The sequence below is a fragment of the Rhinolophus sinicus genome, linkage group LG09 (assembly GCF_036562045.2).
Source record: "Rhinolophus sinicus isolate RSC01 linkage group LG09, ASM3656204v1, whole genome shotgun sequence".
In the NCBI taxonomy this organism is placed as follows: domain Eukaryota; kingdom Metazoa; phylum Chordata; class Mammalia; order Chiroptera; family Rhinolophidae; genus Rhinolophus; species Rhinolophus sinicus.
The window spans coordinates 41878795-41894347 of NC_133758.1; the positions used below are offsets into that span (position 1 = coordinate 41878795).

General features: G+C 42.2%; 1 protein-coding gene and 1 pseudogene across 1 annotated transcript in view; both read right to left on the reverse strand.

The window, feature by feature from the left end:
- Positions 1-14255, reverse strand: part of MIB1 (MIB E3 ubiquitin protein ligase 1) — a 110825-nt gene extending 96570 nt beyond the window's left edge. The window contains exon 1 of the mRNA XM_019741227.2: positions 14027-14255. Within this exon, the coding sequence (XP_019596786.1) occupies positions 14027-14255 (229 nt within the window). The remainder of the gene's footprint in view (positions 1-14026) is intronic.
- LOC141573159 (large ribosomal subunit protein P1 pseudogene) lies at positions 2497-7786 on the reverse strand (annotated as a pseudogene).
- Positions 14256-15553: the final 1298 nt, after the last annotated feature.

The following is a 15553-nucleotide window of genomic DNA, read 5'->3' on the forward strand; positions in this document are numbered from 1 at the left end:
AAAAAAAAGATAAATCCACCCCTCGAGGAAACCAAATACTTGTGAGTATAGTTGGAGAATATAAACTAATTCTAAAGAAAGCAAGTTATCTACAAAAGTAAATATGCTTTTTTAAAAAAGTATTCTAAAACCAAAAATGAATGTCTGTCTGCTGTGTTCATTATCTTCTCCACTAATTTAAACTCTACCCTATCTTGGTTGTGTTCTACAAGTTCATTTATAAGCCAATTGTTTAGAACTCAGAACCCATTTTCCCTCAGAAACAAAATTTTAAAGATAACTTAGATGCCAGACTACGTCACAAAAAACCTATTTACTCTCCAAAAAGCTAATCTAGAGGCATACAAAGATAAAAATTGTTGCTGTGTTCCTAGTTCCATCTGAGGAGATCGTTAAACCACTGTTAATCCAGATATGATGGTAAGAGACAAGCTAAATGGTGTGGAGAGATATGAAAGTATGTAAATAAAGAAATGGGTTTAGGAGAATGAGAAATGTTCTTAAAAAGCCATTAAAATGCATGTTGGGTGACTTAGAGTAATGGTTTCCAAAGCAAGGTGCATGACCCAGGCGATACAGATGATCCATTTAAATACAAGAGAAAATATAAATCCACAATCTCCTCTGTAATTCCAAAATCCAAAAATTTTTTTTTTTGGTAAATTATCAACAAACTTACTTAGTGGTAAACCTGATCTGAACGAACACGATGCTATACACAGTACGTAATTTTTACTTACCCCTTAGTATAATTATTCGTACGCTTCACTGCAGAAATATTAATGTATTTGATTGCCAAGGTGCTGCTGCAGGCTTCAAAGTGGGTGCTAAGCATACCATATTATGGTCCTGAACTCCAAAGGTTTATAAACTTCATCCCAAGCATTCTGAATAAAGGTTTATGGACTCCCGTTAAAACTTGTATTTTCTCATATTTACTTTTTTCTAAAAAAATCTAAGAATGAAGTTAGGTTTTACTCATTGTAAATTAGTTAACACTAGCACCCTCAGTGGCTCCCTACACATCATATATGGAGCACAAAGTGAAGTGAGGGTGAGTGGGAGTGTATGAGCATAAAGGCCTAACACTGCTCACCTCTGGCACATTAAGACATGAGGCAGCTTTCTGGTGCCTAGTTAAGAGGATTTGGGGAGTATATCATGATACAAAACAACGGGTTGTTGATTATCTTGAGACATAGTAGTTAAGAGTCAAAATTAAAAATAAGTTCTGTATCTTTTTTAAAAAGTGTTGCAAAATCACACACCTTTTATGTGATGAAAAGTAGTGGTTAGTGGTATACTCCTTAGAATATTTTTTAAAATTATATTCATTTAATCTGTCCCTTCCATGTAAACGCAATGTCTGACAAGAAATGAAAACATAAATGCTGTCCAAAAGAAACTAGAATGAGCAATTTGAAAATTGATGTTGTCGTGCGGGAGACCCTGCTCGCTGCGGCATTTGTCATGCGGGGTGGCCTGTGGAGTTTCAGCTCCCGCTCCCCACATAAGAACGCAGGATATGGCTAGGCCAAAAAGGAACACCCACGGAGCCATAGGTAGGGGAGTAGTCATACCACTACAGTCTCACTGGACGCTGGGTGTGACACACGCAGTAATAGCCACACAATCCAAGTCCACCATTCACTTCTCTGCCTGCCAACCAACCAACCAATCAATGCAGCCCCGCAGTTACATCAGGAGCCAATTGGCTAACCGGTTACAGCTGATGGCCATTCACTACCGGAGCCAGCACCTCCCACGCCAGGCCAAGAGCCTGGAAACTGCTCGCTGGGACTCTGTCCCCACAGATGTTTAGAGATGTTTCTATCATTATATGGTCTAATGCTGAAGTGTTATAAATCACCAATAAACTCTCATATGTGCATCCTTAAAAGAAAATTTTTACTTCATTTTAAATTCAGTGGATTTTGAATTTATTTATTCAAAATATAAAAGTGAAACACCTTCCAATTCATTTGTAAGAAATTAATACCATCACAAAACAACAGAAAACTACTGGCTAAATTTCAATAAAATTTTTTAAAGATTTTTATTAAAATATAGCTGACATACAATATATTAGTTTTGGGCATGCACCAGTTACTCAACATTTACATACCTAAAGAAGTGATCACCATAAGTGCAGCAACAATCTGACACCGTACCACACTATCACAATATTATTGACTATATTTCCTATATTGTGTATTACAAACCCAAGACTTATTTTATACCTGGAAATTTTAACCTCTTATGCCCCTTTCATCTTTTCCTCCCTTTTAAAATTTTTCAATTACAGTTGACATTCAATATTTTTACATTAATTTCAGGGTACACCACAGTGGTTAGACATTTAATTTAAAAAATGATCCCCGACTAGTCTAGTAGCCATGTGGTATTAAACATATGTATAGTTATTACCATATTTTTGACTATATTCCCTATGCTTTACTTTAAGTCCTCATGACTATTTTATAACTACCAATTTGTACTTAATCCCTTCACCTTTTTCACCCTACCCCCAATCCCCCTCCCATCTATCACCCAAATAAATCTAGTATCCATCTGACACCAGTTATTACATTATTGACTACATTCTTTATGCTATACCTTACATCTCCATGACTACTTTTTAACAACCAATTTGTATTTTTTAATCCCTTTCCCTTTTTCACCTCCCCAACCCCCTCCCATCAGGCAATATCAAAATGTTCTCTGTATCTATGAGTTTCTGTTTCATTTGCTTATTTTGTTCTTTAGATTGCACTTATGAGTGAAATCAGGACATCTGTCTTTCTCTGTCTGACTTACTATGCTCAGCACAATACCCTCTAGGTCCATCCATGTTGTTGCAAATAGCATGATTTCACTCTTTTTTACGGCTGAGTTATATTCCACTGTATGTACCAACTCTTCTTTATCCATGCATCCATTGATGGACACCCAGGTTGCCTCATCTTGGCTATTGTAAATAATGCTTCAATGAACATATAAATGCACATGTCCCTTCAAAGTAGTTTTCTGGGTTTCTTCAGATAAATACCCAGAAGTAGGATTACTGGGTCCTTCTTTGTCTCGTTACAGACTTTGTTTTTAAACTCTATTTTGTCTGGTAAAAGTATTGCCCCCCCTGCTTTTTTTCTCATTTCCACTTTCATGAAATATCTTCTTCCATCCCTTTACTTTCAGTCTGTGTGTCTTTCGATCTGAAGTGATTCTCTTCTAGGAAGCATACGTATGGGTCTTGTTTTCTTATTCATTCATCTACCCCTACATCTTTTGATTGGAGCATTTAATCAATTTACATTTAAAGTAATTGAGAGATATGTAGTTATTGCCATGTTATTATTCATAGTTTTTATTTATTTTTGTCCCTCTAACATTCTTTGTACTGCTTTGGTGGTGAATTCCTCTGGCTTTTTATTGTCTGGGAAGCTCTTTATCTTCCTTTGAGTCTAAATGATAGCTTTGCTGGGTAGAGTGATCTTGGTTTTAAGTCTTTGCTTTTCATCACTTCAAATATTTCAGGCCACTCCCTTCTGGCCTGCAAAGTTTGTGTTGAGAAATCAGCTGATAGTCTTATAGAAGCTCCCTCGTAGGTAACTAACTTTTCTCTTGCTGCGTTTAACATTCGTCTTTAACTCTTGGCATTTTAATTATGATGTGTCTTGGTGTGGGCCTCTTTGGGTTCACCTTATTTAGGACTCTCTGCACTTCCTGGGCTTAAATATCCATTTCCTTCACCAGGTTAGGGACATTTTCTGTCATCATTTCTTCAAATAGGTTTTCAATTCCTTGCTTTCTTCTCCTTCAGGTACCCACATGATGTGAATGTTGGTGCCCTTGATGCTGTCCCAGAGGCTCCTTAAACTGTCCATATTTTTTTTTTTTTGCTGTTCTGATTGATGTTTTCTGCTATCTTATCTTCTAAATTGCTGATTCAATCCTCTGCTTCATCTAATATACTCTTAATTCCCTCTAAGCTAGTCTTCATTTCAGTTATTGTATTCTTTATTCTTTACTGTTCTTTACGTTTTTCTATCTCCATTTTTATGTTTCTTATCTCTTTCCCGAATTTCTCCCTGAGAACATTGCATTTTTTTTTGGGGGGCGGGAACAGGACTCTATTGGGGAATAGTGTGTACTTCCAGGACTTTTTTTCCAAGTCAAGTTGTTGTCCTTTCAGTCTTAGTTGTGGAGGGCGCAGCTCAGCTTCAGCTCCAGGTCCAGTTGCCATTGCTAGTTGCAGGGGTGCAGCCCACCATCCCTTGCGGGAGTTGAACCGGCAACCTTGTGGTTGACAGGATGCGCTCCAACCGAGTCACCCGGGAGGCATCTCAGCTCAAGGTGCTGTGTTCAATCTTAGATGCAGGGGGTGGAGCCCACCATCCCTTGCGGGACTCGAGGAGTTGAACCAGCAGCCTTGTGGTTGAGAGCCCACTGGCCCATGTGGGAATCAAACAGGCAGCCTTCAGAGTTAGGAGCATGGAGCTCTAACCACCTGAACCACCGGGCCAGCCCATGAGCATTCTTATAACCAGTGTTTTTTGAACTCTATGTCTGGTAGATTGCTTGTCTCCATTTTGTTTTTAGTTCTTTTTCTGGAGCTTTATTCTAGTCTTTCATTTGGGACATGTCTCCCCATTTTGGCTGCCTCCCTGTGTTTGTTTCTATGTAGTAGGCAGGGCTGCTGTGTCTCCTGGTCTTAGTAGAGTGGCCTTATGTATTAAGTGTCTTGTGGGGCCCAGTGGTGCAGCCTCACTGGTCACCTGAGCTGGGTGCTCCAGGTGTGCCTTTTGTGGGTGGTGTGTGCCCTTCTGTTGTAGTTGAGCCTTGGTTGCAGTTTACACGTAAATAGGAGGGACTGACCCTCAGGCTTATTGGTGATGGCTGGCTGGCCATGACTACAGTGGAGTTGTGGTGCAGGGGCTGATCCTAGAGAACAGGATCGCTTTAGCAGGGTGCTGGTGCGGGCCCAGTCTGCCCTTTGGGTGTGTCATCCTTGGAGGCAGTGGTGTGATTCCCAGGCTTGGTCCGAAGCTGGCCATTAGGTGTGCCAGCCCCGGGGCCTCCAGGGAGAGGACCTGCTGCAGGGCAAGTTCAGTCATAGTCTGTACTCTGCCCAGGGCCACCTGGCATGAGCCACAAAGCAATCCACGGATGGCCATCACCTGCACTATGCTTGGAGGTGCCTTGAGAGTCCTAGCTGCAAACCAAAGCCAGCTGTCACTAGGCCGGGCTAGAGCTGCTCAGCCAGAGGTACGGGACACGCCGAATGCTGCTTGTTTGGGTTTGAGAGGTTTTAGGAAAGTCTACAGCATGAGCTAAGGCATGCTGTTTATAGGGAAAAGCCACTGGAAGCAGCTTGGGTTTGCCCAAAAGTGGGGTGGGGCAGGGTCTCAGAACCACCAGGGCAAGGTAAGCAGTGTTAGCCTGATTAATAGAGACTCAGATATGGCAGCCACCTGCATCTACACACCGGGAGGCGGGGACAGATCAACAAACAAAGGGTTCCACCAGCTCCTCAGGCCAGGAGAATGCTACCCCTCCAGCACTCGCCCTGCAGCCAGACAATTAAGTTCCTCCCTGTGTGTCCCTGGTGCCTTTTGAGATGCTGCCTCAGTGCTGAAGCTCAGAGTGAGTGAGTCTGTCAGTGAATAAGTCTGAGCTCGGGCCCTTTAAGAGGAGCACCTGGGACAGCAACCGCCCTCATCTCACTCAGCCATGATCTCCACTGGTTTTCACAGCCAGAAGTTATGGAGACTTCTCTCCCCGACACTGAGCCTGGTGTGGGGCTGAGACCCCTCACTCATTGGGGGAGGGGAACCTCTGCTGCCAAAATATCCCGACTTTTCTTTTTTCCCCTGAGTTCAACTTTTTATTGAACATGTTACTTACAAAAGAGGTTTAGTCAAAAAGACCAAAACCCATGTCATCATCAGATTCCTCAGATTCTTCTTTCTGTTTCCACTTTCTTCTCCTCAGCTGGGGAAGCAGTGGTGGAGGGGGCAGGACCTCCTGCTGCTACAGCGCCAGATATGCTGGGGCTGGTCCACCAGCCCCTACACTGCAGATGAGGCTGCCGATGTTGACATTGGCCAAAGTCTTTGCAAACAAGCCTGGCCAGAAAGGTTCAACATTTACACTAACTGCTTTAATGAGGGCATTAATCTTATTCTCCATGACTGTCGCCTCATTGTCATGCAGGATGAGGGCAGAGTAGATGCAAGCAAGCTCCAAGACAGAGGCCATGGTGCAGGTGAGCGCTGGGCGAGCGGTGCTAGTCACCAGATGAAGTGAGGGCCTTTCCCCAATGCAGCCTTAGCTTCCTCAGAAGGACTGAGCACTTTACCGGCATCTGAAGAAAGCAAGATATCCCTCCCAATTTTTAATGGTCACATATGGCTATAGGACCAGCCCATTCTGCATCTCTGCCCCTGCTACCAGTCTCGAGTTGGCTTCTTCTGTATGTCCTTAGTTGTAGGACTTTGGCTGAGCTAGACTTCAGGCAGTTCTCATGAAGGTTTTTCTGTAGTTTAGTTGTAATTTTGGTGTGGTTGTGAGAGGAGGTTAGCACAGTGTTTACCTACTGCACCATATTGGCCGAAAGTCCTCAAAATTTTTTTACTTAACTAGCAAATAGGTTAGAAAAACAAGATCAAAACTTGATAAACACATTGTATAATATTATCAGGGTTCAGTCAGGAGCCAGAAACCACACCAATTCATCACCTCTAGAAATAGAATAAAAAATGGGGGAAAAATGTAATTATTAAAATCTAAGGGGCTTAAAAGAGGGGCCCCAAAGAGCTGTGATCCAGACCTTTAAAGAGGGGTTGTGAATAGCTGGTGCTGGGGTCACTGAGGGGGACGGGGAAACATCAAGACTGTTTCTGGAAATCAGCAAACTGGAATCAAATAGTGATACTGAAATCCTGCTGTGTGAGATGGTGCCAACAGAAAAAGTAAACAAAACGGGAAAAAGGAAGTCCCTTCTCCCCCGAAGCCTTCCAGTCTCCTTCCAGCATCCCCTATTAGCAGAGCCAACAGGGATGTAGCTGGCAAAGGAGAAATATTGTGTGCAAAGTCTCAGCCCAGCTTCATAGAGCAAAGCTGAAGGAAAATTTATATTTAATCTAATCCATTTATTTCATAGATAAAGGAAAAAGCCAGCCAGCTGGCTTCTAACTTCTAACTGAAAATATTCTCCCATATAAGGTGACATAATTATCTATGCTGCCCCTTACCACACACATATAAAAATAAATATTGACGGGCTAATTTTTCTCACAAAAGAAACTTTATATACGAGTATCAAAGTGAGATTTCTTTAATTTGGATATTGGGTAAGATCTGATAGTTTAGCAGATATGACAATGTCATATCTTCTGCCAAGGGCCCAGCCTGGCTTCAAGAGTATAGGATGATGGACCTTAAACCACTGTTTGGAACAAAAAAAACATAAAAGATTAAGAACCCCCGTAAAGTAAAAATACAATACTGTGATAGTAAAGGCTGACCAGCTGGAGAATCTGACAGCCTCATTTGCAGCTCAATTGCTTGCTTTGACAGCAAATCGCTCACGGGATCTGATATGTTTTCTTACAGGAGGCTGAGTGTAATTATATAAACTATCTGTTACATACTGTATACACACACACACACACACACACACACACACACAGAAAAACACACAGAAAAACTACTAACGTCCAACAAGTGTTACGTTAAATGAATCAAACAACCATAACACAGACTAGCATAAATTCTTTAAATTTCCTAATCAATCTTCCCTCAGGAAAAGTAGTACAAATGGTGATCATTTTGTAACTATTATATTATAAATGGAAGAGAGAATGATAGGGAAAAGTAATAACTGACTGTTCATCACTACATCTGCTATTCACCAGCTCTGTCACTGGACAAGTTTCTTAATCTCTTTGAAACTCAGTTTCTTTTTTAGGATAATATCAATCTAAATGAATCTAACCTCAGAACAAACGAGTCAAAAGCTCTTTGAGGGGCAGCCAGTTAATTCAGTTGGTTAGAGCTCGTAACACCAGGGTTGCCGGTTCAATCTCTGCATGGGCCAGTGTGAGCTGCACCCTCCACAACTAGATTGAAACAACTACTTGACTTGGAGCTGATGGGTCCTGGAGAAACACACTTAAAAATAAATAAGAAGTTTAAAAAAAAAAAAAGAAAAGAAAAACTCTTTGAAAAGAGCATTTTATTCAGAAAACATTCATTCAGAGCCATGGCTTTACTAGGAAATGGATACAAGGAACGAAAACACACACACACACACACACACACACACACTTCTTACCCTCAAACTAATAATGTAGTGCAAAAGATGATTATAACACAGCATACCTGTGGCAACAGAAGCACAGAGTACATTGGAATCACACCACCTAGCAATTAAAGAAGGTAGAAGAGAGGGCGGCCGGATGGCTTAGTTGGTTAGAGCATGAGCTCTGAACAACAGGGTTGCCGGTTCGATTCCCACATGAGCCAGTGAGCTGTGCCCTCCACAACTAGACTGAAGGACAACGACTTGGAGCTGATAGACCCTGGAGAAACACACTGTTCCTCAATAATCCCCTATAAAAAAATTTTTTTAAAAAAGAAGTGGAGGAGAGACCCTGGTGGGTGGCTACCTGGAAACACATTCAAAAAGAAATATCTAATCCAACCAGAGGGATACGGCAGTATAGAACCAGAAATATATAATAAGATAGCATTATATTTGCAAACAAATACATATATTAAAAAAGCTGTTCCATGTTCCTTTATTTCAGCTGTACACACACTTCTCTTCGCCCTGCCCAGTAACATCAATCTCTAAAACTGAGAACATCTATTACAGAGAGACAATCAAGGCTTGGAATCAGCTCAGAAGAAAAGGAGACACAGAGCCTGAGCATCTCAGTGGACAAGCAGGCACCCAGCATCCTGCTGTTCAAGGTGTCCACAAGCCAGCACCCTTTCTATCACCTGAGAGCTTCTTAGAACTACTCTGGCTGAATCCCATATCTACTGAATCATAATCTGCATTTTTAAAAGTCCTCAAGTAATCTCTGTGCTGACTTAAGTTTGAGAAGTACTAATAGATGTGGTTACTAGTTTTCTTGAGTTCAACCAAGCTGCAATCTACAGGGAGTATTAAAATCAGGTGGACTTTCACAATTTAAACCATTGTTTTAGCATATGGAGATTAAACAGGAAAAGACATTTCACATAAGTCTTTTTAAAAAAAATAGGATCTATAGGAAAATCAAAGTTTCCTTACAGATGCCATTAGTAAGAAACATCTCACAACATTTCACCCTTAGCAGGTCTGGCATCGTCTTCCCCATTGTTCCCACAAGTCCTGCATTTTCCTAAGGTTCTGTTCCTTAATAATACTCTTTTTTTCATGTAGGTCTAGAAACAGATCAGAAGAGAATTAGGGGGGTTCAGAAAGGAAAAGCTGAAGGTTATTTATCTATTTCATTTTTGTATCCAACATGAGCACTTTTAGACCTTCAACTGAGTACTAACATCTGAGGTGTTTGTTAGAAGCACCCAGAAAGTCCTCTTTGCTAGGGGTGGAAGAAAAAGTACAAAGAACTGCCCCCAAGTCAGCCTGGACCAACAATACAGGAAGCTATTTCTGAATAAACCTAATCATCCATACCCCTAACTTTTCTTATCCATACCAAAGAGAGTAGAAAGAACCTTAATAGGAAACCCAAATTCATTATCTCCACTCTTTCTCTGCTAACAATACAGCACTGTAGTCAAGGTCCACAAAACAAGCATTAAGTAAAAACATGTTTCTCCCCAAATCCTATACAAACAGTACCTAAATGATAAGAGGTCAACTATACCTACTTGATTACAGATTTCACAAAATTAACTCCAAACTAATTCAGAAATAACATATATATTTGATATTTGCACCATCATCTTGCTGACTACAAAGTAGCCAAATATATCTGCATACAAGATAGGAGTTGTATCATTCAAATATATACTAAATGCTCCTCCTCTCAAGGTTTGACAATCCTAGACCATAAATTTAAACTTTTATATGTCACTTAAGAGAAAAAAATAAAGCTTATATGCCAAAATATTACAGACCCCACATACAACCTCGACATAAAATCTCCAACATGCAATAAGGGAATATTAGAAAGATTCATAACGACCCAACCACTCCAGAATCCTTAACTTTCAGTAAAGTTTCACAGAATTTTATTTTAAAGGTTACCCCATTTCTTAATTCCCAAACATACAGCAATCAATTTTCTGTTCACATAATGTGGGTATAAGGAACAAAAAATGAATACTCAAACAATCTCAGTTGTCTTTCTGGTAATATCATTACACTTTTAAAAATTAACTATGAAATACATGTCAAGCACACAAAAAGACATAGAAATATAACAAACACCTATGCATCCACCACCCAGTTTAAGACATAAAATATTACCAAATTAGACATAGCCCTTGGGGTCCTACTATCAACTGCATTCTACTTCCTTCAACATGAAGATATCCACTCCCTGGAATTTAGCATTTATCATTAATTTTTTAGTATACTTTTACCACATGTACATATCTCTAAACCAATGAGTCTCAATCATATCCCTATACCAATGAGTATCGGGGGCAATTGTACTCCCTGGGGATATTGGTAATGTCTGGAAACACTTCGGGTTATCATGATTGCAACTAGTGGGTAGAGGCCAGGGATGCTGGCCTACGACGCACAGGACAGCCCCCTACACCAAAGAAATTATCTCATCAGTCCAAAATAGCAACCCTACCTTAAACAATAAACAGTACTGTTTTTCACTATAACCCAATAGGTGTTCTTTTCCAAGCAACTATTTTCTTGCTTATTGGCTTAACATTAATTTTTCTCTTCTGTATAGAACTCCACTTCTGTAAAAATTCAGTTCGTTTATCCCTTCTCTTGTTGATGCACCTTTAAGTTCTTTCCAATTGTTTGCTTTTACATACAGCACTGCTGTGAACATTCTTATACAAGCTTCTTGATACTCTGTGAGAGATTCTATCTAGGGAAGTAATTTTCAAAGTGTGGTTCTTGAACCCCTAGGGTAGTCTATTCAGGTACTTCACGGGTCAAAAGTATTTTCAAAACAATACCAAGACTATATTTCGGTTTTTAATGCTGGCATGGCACTGATGGTCCAAAACAATGGGGGGTAAAAATATTGGTGATTTAGCCAAGTTTACCACCCTCATTAATGAGAAATGAGTAGCATGTACCTCCTGATATGACGTTCTTCCTAGTGCAAAACATCACATCTATGGTATTCTTGCCCCTAAAGTAATCTGAATTTAATCATGAGAAAATATTAGACGAACCCAATTTGACGGGTAGTCTATAAAATTGTTGGTCAGTGTCAAGGTCATGAAAGACAAAGAAAGACTGAGGTACTGATTGGAAGAGACCGAATGACAACTGAACGCAATGTGTGATCCTGGATTGGATCCGGGACCAGAACAAGGAAATTAGAGGGACAACTAGTAAAATTTGAATAAGATATGTAGATTTTAGTTAAGAATACTGCATCAATGTTATTTTTCTGGTTTCAATACTTTATAAGATGTTAACATCTGAAGAAGATGGCTGAAAGGCCAAAGGGAACTCTTTTTACTAGTTTTGTCATTTTTTTGGTAAGCCTAAAATTATTTCAGAATGAAAGGTCACTTTTTTTATCTTAACTATTATGCAAATAAATATCAAGTACTGTATATAATAAATATATTTAGTAAATCTTGAGAATGTAATAAAATGCCAGTGGACATCAACTATTAAACATTTTGAAGAAAAAAGAAAAACAGTGAAAGTAGTATGATAGTCCTGGGGCAAAGCCAGAGCCAAGGGTTTGTAATTTGTTCCAGCATTTCATAAGAAGGCTAGCCACCCTGTATTTAGAAGTGCCTTTAAAATGTTTACTAAAAGAATCAGATGAACAAGATGAACTGCTACAAAGCAACAAATTAAATAAAGTGCAAAATTACCTTGTAAATTAAACTAAGATTTTAAAAGTTACCTCTGAAAAATACCTACTTTATATAAGATAATAAAACTATTTATATAACAGATATACTCCATACTACAAAACATATAGACAACATTAATATCCCTTAAAAAGTCGCTGTAGTACAGGATGTGTTACACCTTACCTTTACCCTGGAAAGGTGTTTAAATTTCCCCATAAACCTAGAATTATTGATCCCAAGAGGCCTCCAAATTACTGAGTTGTGGTCAAACTTTAGCTTGAGCTAGCATGATAAAATTTTAAGAGTCTACAGAAACGGGTACATGCCTCATACAGTGTTGTTGGAGTGTAAATTGCTGAAATGTCTTCAGAGGGCAATTAGTTGACATCTGTCAAAATGTTAAATATGTGTACCCTTTGATGCAATTCCACTTCAGCAGTACTCAGCACATATGCATAAGGACACATGTACAAGGATTTATTCACTGCATCATTGTAAATAATATCTGAAACAATATAAATGTCCATCAAACAAAAAAGAATAAATTGACTTATTTAAAAAAAAATATATATATATATATATATATAAATGTCCATCAAAAAAGCACTGGTGAAATAAAATACTGTATCCAGTTACTGGAAGACTATGCAGCTGTGAAAGAATAAGGTGCTAACATGGAACAGTCACCAACATGTATTAAAAAACAAAAGTGCATAAGAAAATAGTTTCTTACCATTTGTACTTTAAACGGGTAGCATATTTACAGTATATTAATATATATGCTTGCAGTGAATTGAGTATTGTGTAAGAACACACAAGAAACTGTTAACAATGGCTGCCCCTTTTTGTCGCGTGAATCTATTCTTTTGGTCCTGCATGTATATTCATCTTCTTCAATGTTTAAAAAGTAAGCAAAAAAACACAATTTTATGAATTATTTATTCAAAAACTGAGTTGGCTTGTGTTCATTTCCCTTTTTATTCCTGCTAACAATAACTATGTACCCATTTCAGGATGTTAGGCTTTGTCAGACTCAATCACAAAGCCTTATAAGTATCTTATTTATACATTCTAACAAGTATCAAACTTTAAATTTGAACTATTTTCTACTGTATAGAGTGTTAAGGATAAATCTGTGAAAATTAATTTGATTAAAATAAATTAGATCTTTATTTTGTGAGAGCAAGCCTTCAGTTTATATTATGTAAAAATTCTGGAGTAACAGATCCCTGAAATTTTATGAATCAAGGAAACTGATTCATTGCTGTTAATCAGTTAAGTCTCTGACATAACTATACATGGGAAATGAGATGTTAACAAACAATATGTATAAGGTGTCCCCTATGCCTATCTTCCACTTGGAAAAAGTATTTAACACAGTGAAATGATTTACCAGCTTACACCTTTTTCCCTCTACTGCCATAGCGATACAAAATGAAACAATTTAGATGAAAAATCATCCCACAGGGTCCCAAGAAGCACTGGCTACTGAACTCTAAGTCTTTGTGTGTGGGGGGGGAGGGGGGGAAGACAACAAATCTGAGGTACCAAGGGCCCCTCGGCAATTGTAACCGGTCAACTAAACACCATATGGCAAGGCAAGCCCCCCTTTAGACAGTTATCATTTGGTGGCTGATTAATTTCAATGGCTTATTAGACAGATCTCTCCAGATCACTTCCCTAGAGGAGGAGGAGGGGAACTGCCTGTTGTCTTCCCGGAGCTTTGTGCCTTCCAGACTTGAAAGCATCCTGGTGATGGTGTTGCCATCAGTTCCCTTGGGGACTGGGGGAAGGGGGTCTTTTCTGCAAGTTTTTGTTTACTAGGTATTTAACCTGGTAAACAAAATTCCCTTTGGCTCTCCCTTTCGCTCACTCCAGCCTGGCGCTGCGGAAGAAGCGTTCCACCAAAGGCTTCTCCCAGCCGGCCCGACACCCACCCCAGCTTCGCCCCTTCCCTCCACGCGCGCAGGCCGGGGGCCAGGTGGCGGTGGCTTACCCGTGGGCGCGCTGTCCAGGATGCGCAGGTCGTAGGCCCCGGAGCAGCGGTAGTTGGCGGCGGTGCCGTTGTCCCACACCACCACCACCTCCTCCGGGCTCTCGAAGCTCCGGACAGTGCCCACATGGCCCTCGCCGCCGTCCTGCTTCCCCCACTTCCAGTCCGGGCCGCGCACTACTCGGGCCCCGACCCCTTCCACCATCACCCGGTTATTCCGGGAGTTACTCATCGGGGCCCGAGCGGTGGGCTCCGCTGCTGCCGCCGCCGCTGCCGCCGGGGGGCCCGTGAGGGAGTTGGGCCCCGGCCGGATTCTCGGCGCCGGCGGGGGCGGCAGCGGGCCCCGGGGGACGTGGGAATAACTCAGGGGGCCGCCGGCGCGATCCCCGCCGAGCCCACAGCCGCTCCCCTGCCCTCGCCGCCGCCGCCGCCGCGCCCCCCGCTCAGACTGGAGACCGGACCGCAGCGGCTCCGAGGAGGCGGCGGCGGCGGCGGCGGGCGGGCAGAGGGGAGAGGGTCGTGGGCGGGGACTCCTCCGCTTCCTCCGGGCTCCCCGGCCGGGCTACAGCGACGGCCGCCAGGAAACCACGCTCTCCCCCGGCGGGGAGCGCGGGGAGCGCAGTGGGCCGGGGGAGGCTAGCCCGGGGGGGACGACGAGGGCAGCGGGGAGCAAGCTTAACTGCTGGCCTTTTTTCTCCCCCGGCCCCTCGCTCTGGGATGGGCGCCCGAGGGCCGGGGCCGCTTCCTCCCCCGTGGGCAGCGGTGGTACCTCCCGGCGTCCCGCGAGCGCCCCGGCCCAGGGGCCCCCTTCTCTCTGCCCCCACGCACGCCGCCGCGCTCCGCCCAGCCACAGAGTCCCCGCCAGGCGAGACCGGCTCCACATCCGGGTACTGACACACCCAAGGCCGCAGCAGCACCTTCTCTGAGAGAATAAGAGAGGGATCCTCAGCAACAGTAGGGTGGAAAGGGTTTTGGAGAGTCGCGCGACCCGGGAAGAAAGGAAAGAGAAATCGATCCCTAAGCGTCTCTTCGGGGCCCAGTGAGAGTGCGCATGCGCGCGGCCGGGAAAAGGTGGGGGTATATGCCCAGTTTCAGCCTGGGGCGATGAAGGGGCGGCTCCCTGGAGTTGCCTACCGGTGGTGCGGCGCGCCCCATTGGCTCATGTGAGGACAGGGGCGGGGCAAGGAACTCTGTCAGGCCGGCTTGGAGGTGGGGCTGGAGGAAGTGAGGCTTGAGATGTGATCCCAGCTGCCGAAGCTGGATAACTATGAGGTCAGTCTTTTATTAAATTCCAGTGTTCCTGGGTGTACTAAGTGTGAATTTGGGATTCTGTGTTGTTTCAGTCTTTTCAAACGGGGAGGGGAGTAGGACACATTATGGCATAGATTAAGGGCAACCTGTATTTTTGTGTGTGTAAATTGAAAACATTTCAAACGAGAGTGGGTGATTTGAGCAAAACGGTACTGAATGATGATGTGTCTTGCCTTCATGCGGAGTAAGTAAACTCCAAACAGCGCAAGCTTCGGGGAA